Source organism: Galendromus occidentalis, unplaced genomic scaffold (assembly GCF_000255335.2).
Source record: "Galendromus occidentalis unplaced genomic scaffold, Mocc_1.1 scf7180000077513, whole genome shotgun sequence".
Lineage (NCBI taxonomy): Eukaryota > Metazoa > Arthropoda > Arachnida > Mesostigmata > Phytoseiidae > Galendromus > Galendromus occidentalis.
In genome coordinates, this window is record NW_003805501.1 from 6,273 (window position 1) to 11,460 (window position 5,188).

At 51.0% G+C, this 5,188-nt stretch overlaps 2 protein-coding genes and 1 pseudogene across 2 annotated transcripts; all 3 read right to left on the reverse strand.

Moving 5' to 3' along the window:
* LOC114828418 (uncharacterized) overlaps positions 1-1,356 on the reverse strand; it is a 4,236-nt pseudogene extending 2,880 nt beyond the window's left edge.
* Positions 1,357-1,445: 89 nt separating this feature from the next.
* LOC108864744 (uncharacterized) lies at positions 1,446-2,822 on the reverse strand. Its single transcript, XM_018640949.1, has one exon. It carries the CDS (start codon positions 2,820-2,822, stop codon positions 1,446-1,448), a length of 1,377 nt encoding a protein of 458 aa, XP_018496465.1.
* A 978-nt stretch (positions 2,823-3,800) lies between these two features.
* On the reverse strand, positions 3,801-5,156 carry LOC108864745 (uncharacterized). Its single transcript, XM_018640950.1, has 2 exons — positions 4,952-5,156; positions 3,801-4,471 (listed from the first exon to the last, which is right to left on the reverse strand). The coding sequence occupies exons 1-2, from the start codon at positions 5,154-5,156 to the stop codon at positions 3,801-3,803; spliced, it is 876 nt and encodes a 291-aa protein (XP_018496466.1).
* Positions 5,157-5,188: the final 32 nt, after the last annotated feature.

The window sequence follows — 5,188 nt, forward strand, 5'->3', positions numbered from 1 at the left end:
AGATCCGTACGCTCTCCCCCCGAAAGGCTCAGAACTCGACATAGGGGCCAATGAGCTCGCGACGGGACTGAGTCTTTGAGTAGACAGATATCTCCGACTTTTATCGAACGCGGTGTGACTGGATCACGAAAATGCGCTGAACGCAGATATTGCAAGTATTCCTCTTTGAAACGCTTCTAAAAATTCTTCAACACCGCTTGCTGGTATTTCCAACGACGAGAAAAGACGATCGAATCGGCCGCGTCGCTATTCTTGGGTCTGAGACGCATCTACGGCAGACTCACTTTTACGCGAAGACCATAAACCAAATCTGCTGGGCAGAGCGCACTGATTTCGTTTGGGCCCATCCGGACCGGTGTTAGTGGTCTCTGATTTACTAATGCTTCGATCTCGAACAGCACTGATTCTAGCTCTCTGAAGGAGAGCGTGTTCCGACCCAAAATTTTCCGCAGGGGTCTTTTCACCGTCTGAACCATCCGCTCCCACCAAGCACCGTGCCACGGCGCTCTTGCGGTTATGAATTCCCAGGATACTTCCGCCTTAGCCAAATGCTGCTGGACAGCCTGAGACTTCACGTGATCGTAGATGATCCTGAGCTCTGTAGCCGCTCGCACGAAACTTGAGCCGTTATCCGAAATTATCTTCGTCGTGCATCCGAAACGACTCAGGAATTTTTTCAGCGACAGGAGAAACTCGTAGGTGCTCATGTTCGGAACCAACTCCAAGTGCAGAGCTCTCGTGCTCGAGCACACATATAGCAGAGTATAGCTCTTGGCCGTTTCTCCCTGCTCATTGTTATAAGGAATCGGCCCGGCGTAATCGACTCCCGTGACCGTGAAAGCCGGCGCTGTGTCGATTCTAAACTCTGGAAGCGGTGGTACCGGTTCCAACGATGCCTCGACTCTGAACCGCATGCAGACTTTGCAATCTCTGAGAACGCTTCTCACCGCTCTGCGCGCTGATAGGATGAAATATTTTTTCCGTAATAGGCTCATTGTAGCCGCAATACCCCCAACGTGAAGAGACTTCTTTTCATGATAAAACTTTATCAGTAGTCTCACTGCATTGCTCTCGCCTGGGAGCAGTACTGGATACTTTTCTCCGAGTGATAATTCCTCCGCTCGCTCCAATCTCGAGCGACATCTCAGAAAACCAGACTCATCCACGAACGGCGCTAGCCTGAGAATTCTGCTTTCTTCCGGAATTGACCTGCATTGGTCTTCGATCTCCGAAATAATCCTTTTGGATACACTTCAATATTTTCTCGGTAGCGGTCGCCGCTTCTTCCGGTGAAATCGGAGAAGACAGTGTCGAACGCTCGACTTGCCCTCTGCCCAGCGCCGACCATCTGAGCATTCTGGCAGTACTGGATACAAGAACTGACCAAGATGACAATCGCCGACCGTCGAGAACGCGATCGCGCTCCGAAACCGATACCAACGTCGTCAGGCACCTTGACTTTTTTTCTCTGCCCTGACTTTGTCTTCGCTCTCGAAAAAATCGTTCAATTCGTGAGCCACTGTCGGCCGACCCGACTTGAGGAGCCACGGTGGTCCTTCAAGCCACATGCTTCTGGACTTCTCATCCGCCATGGACGTGCCTCTGCTAAGCATATCTGCTGGGTTCTCCGCCGACACGACATAATCCCACTCTGAGGGACCTGACAGAGACTGGATCTCTCTGATCCGGTTGGCAACGAACGCCTTCCAGCGACTAGGGCTATCCTTGATCCGATGAAGGGTCGGAGAATTGTCCGACCAATAATGTACTGAATCGAAATGGCAATTGAGATACGATTTGACTCTGTCGACCAACCGCGCCGAAAGCACTGCGCCAATCAGCTCGAGGCGATGAATGGAAAACTCCGATTTCAGAGGAGCCACTCTAGCCCTGGAAGCCACGAAATGAACCACAGCGCCACCCGAGCTCAAGAGCTCTCGAATGTAAACCACCGTTGCGAAAGCCTCCATGGAAGAATCGCAGAACGCGTGCAGCTCACGTTTCGCGATCTCCCGCGCCGTCACTATGTTTCTGTTTGCGAACACCGCACGCGCTTCGTCTAGCGAGCCAGCGAAATTCTCGAATGCCTCCAAACTTTCTCCGCTCAGTCTATCGTCCCAGTCGATTTTCTGTTTCCAAACAGACTGTAGGAGGATTTTCGCTCTGATAGTGATAGGTGAGATGAAACCCAGCGGGTCGAAGATCTGTGCTACGCCCTTGAGCAGTGTGCGCTTCGACGGCAAATTTGACAGTAATGTTCTCTGTGCCGCCTGGATAATTATGAGCAAACAGTCCGCGGACTGGATCCATGCGATTCCGAGAAACTTGAAATCAGGTTGGTCGCTAAGTATCTGAATATCCGGGTCCTTCTCTAGACTGCGCATCCTGGATGCTAGGGCCGGATCGTTTGTCGCCCACCGCCTGAGCTTAAATCCCCCTGCGCTGAAAGCGTCGAGCATGAATTTGAAAATCTCCAAACCTTCGTCGACTGAGTTCGCGGAGGCCACCTGATCATCCATATAGAAATTTTCGTCGATATCTTGCAATAGACTGGATCTCTCGGGGTGCTCTTTGATGAGCTGCGTGATGTGAAGCTTAATACCCGCGCAATGGATGAACGGACTCGAGATGATGCCGAAATCGAGCACCGTGCTCCAAAATTCCTTGATCGGTGCGTTCCGATCCCGGCTAATACCCAAGGGCCAGAAGAAACGCAAGAAGGTTCGATGATCCGGGTGAATCTTATACTGCAAAAACGCTTTCTCGATATCTGAAACGAACGTTCTTTGCCCCCGCTGCTTCCGCATAACCCTTCTCAACATATTTGGCCATCTCCAAATCCAGCGATTTCAACACATCCCTGTTGTTTCGTGTTCTTGCCAAAAGTCTGTTCAGGCTACCGCGCGCTATATTCTCGTTATCGCCGAGCGTCCGAATATTGCTTTTGAATGGCAGACTGACCATGTAATGGCCGTTGTCCAATCGCCTAATGTCGTTTTCGAAAAAATCTTTGAGCTCTGAGCTCCCTTCACTGGACTTGTCTAGAGCCCGTGACTCGGTAGACCAGAGTCTCTGTAAGTCCTGGCTCAATGCCCGGTCGGCTTCGCTCACGTTCACGCTAAATGCTTCCGCACCGCTGGACGGCTTGGGTGACGATTGAGAAGTAGCCGCACCATCGTCGAACGAGGGACCTTTGCCTGATAGCACCCATCCGAGTATGGTACTGGTGGCTACTATTCGATTGTCGAATATACGCTCCTCTCCGCATAGCACGCTTGCTAAGAAGTCCTGACCGATCAAAATATCAACCGCGAGTCCCGACCGACTGTTGCTGTCGTCTGCTATTGGAGTCAGACCGATGGATTCCCTGAAAACCGGGAATCCCCCTTTCGCGATTTCTGGGATTCCGACCACTGATAAGAGGACTGAATCCCGGTCATTGTGGACGCAATTTGTGCACCTTGTACCTCTTGTACTCTGAAACTGATCCGCCGATTTTGAGCATCGCTAGTTTCTCGCTGTCCGCCGGCTTCAGGTCCAGAGAATCGACTGCGCGCTGGGAGATATACGAACGTTCCGCGCCAGTATCCAAAAAGAAACGACATACGCGCCTCCGATCCATCCCGTTGGCCCACGCTAGGCCGGTTTGGAAATATTTCACCGAGAGCTCCGCAGCGCCGGACGCTAGTTGCGCTGAGAAGGACTTGAATTCCCTCTGGGGTGCCGCTCGCGCGTCGCATATAATCGGATAATGGCCTCTGTTGCTTCTGTCGCACCTCACTTTCCGAACCCTGCACTTCTTAGCATGATGATTCCTGATTTTGTTGCCTAGCCGCATTACTAGCGCTGAGATCCCTGTTCGAATAAGAGCTCTGGAAGCTCTGCTGCCTATATGAGTCTAGAGGCCGTGAGGCTCTCTTGATGGAAACCTCCCTATCAAGGAACTCCAATAGAAGCTCCAGATCGCTGTCCGAGTCCGACTTAGCCGAAGATTCGAAATGAAGTCGATTGAAGCTCTCTCGCATTTGCACAGGGAGTGCACTCAGAATGTTCGGCGTTAACATGAGAGAAAGAGAATCGTAATTTTTTCCCAAGGAGATGAGGGCCTCGACGTTCTGGGACAACGCGCTGACGAAATTAATGAACTTATCATGTATGTGGAGATCCCTGGTGAGTACGAGTCTCTGAAGCTGCTGGACATGCTCCTTTTCGGCATCTTTGGCTGAACCAAACTTCGCCGCTATCGCGTCCATCGCGACTTGGTACTGGTCTGCCGTAAACTCGAGATGCGCAATTTCCGCTGCTGCCCTGCCTTCAAGCGACTGCTTGAGTAATGAGTACTTCTCGACTGGATCGATGGTCTTCTTGTGAACATGAGCATCGAACATTTGCCACCACTCGCGGAACTTCTTGTAATCACCGGAGAACTTCGGAACTTTGAAGTATTTGTTGAAGGTCAAGATTCGTAGCTCTGGTCAGGAGTAGAAGAGCAGCCCGTTCAGGAATACACAGAGATGCGATCTCACGAGAGGGAGATACCACAGTAAATTTTATTCGAAATCTTAGGTCTTTTATACCTAGGCAGGAGTCTAAGCTCCTCCTTTCATGTCCTGATCCGTACATACATATACATAGGATAAGGCTACCTTGGTCTATCATAAGTAGCGTCCTAGAATACTATTGGGTGTACCCAGCATAAGGGGTGCTAGCCCAATTTCGTACTACCTCAAGGGTATCATGCTAGAGTCGTAACTTCGGGGTGCAACCCCGGTGACTCACGTATTTTACTACTGTCACGGGTATATGGCCCCGTGGGTTGGTATGAGTCATAGTCCTAGTACGGAACGAGGACTAGTAGTTTCCAGTTTCTACCTAAACCTCAACACCTCGGTCTTTGCGAGGATTTTCCTCACTAGATTTTCGGTCTCGGTCCTTGCCTCGTCCGGCTTACCGGTGACCCCGAAGAGCAGGAGGTTGCGAGCCCTAATTTGCTGCTCGTTCAAGTTGGATTGTAGGCGGTTCGCTCGAAGTCCCTCCTTTAGAAGTGAATTTTCCTGTTCGAGTCCAGCAACTCGTCCTTGCAGGTCCACCCGACTGAGCTTGATTAAGGCAGTTTCGTTCAATTTATCGATAACTTCACGCTTGTCGGCGGCCATGTCTGCGCGGATCGAACGCAGCTCAGATAAGA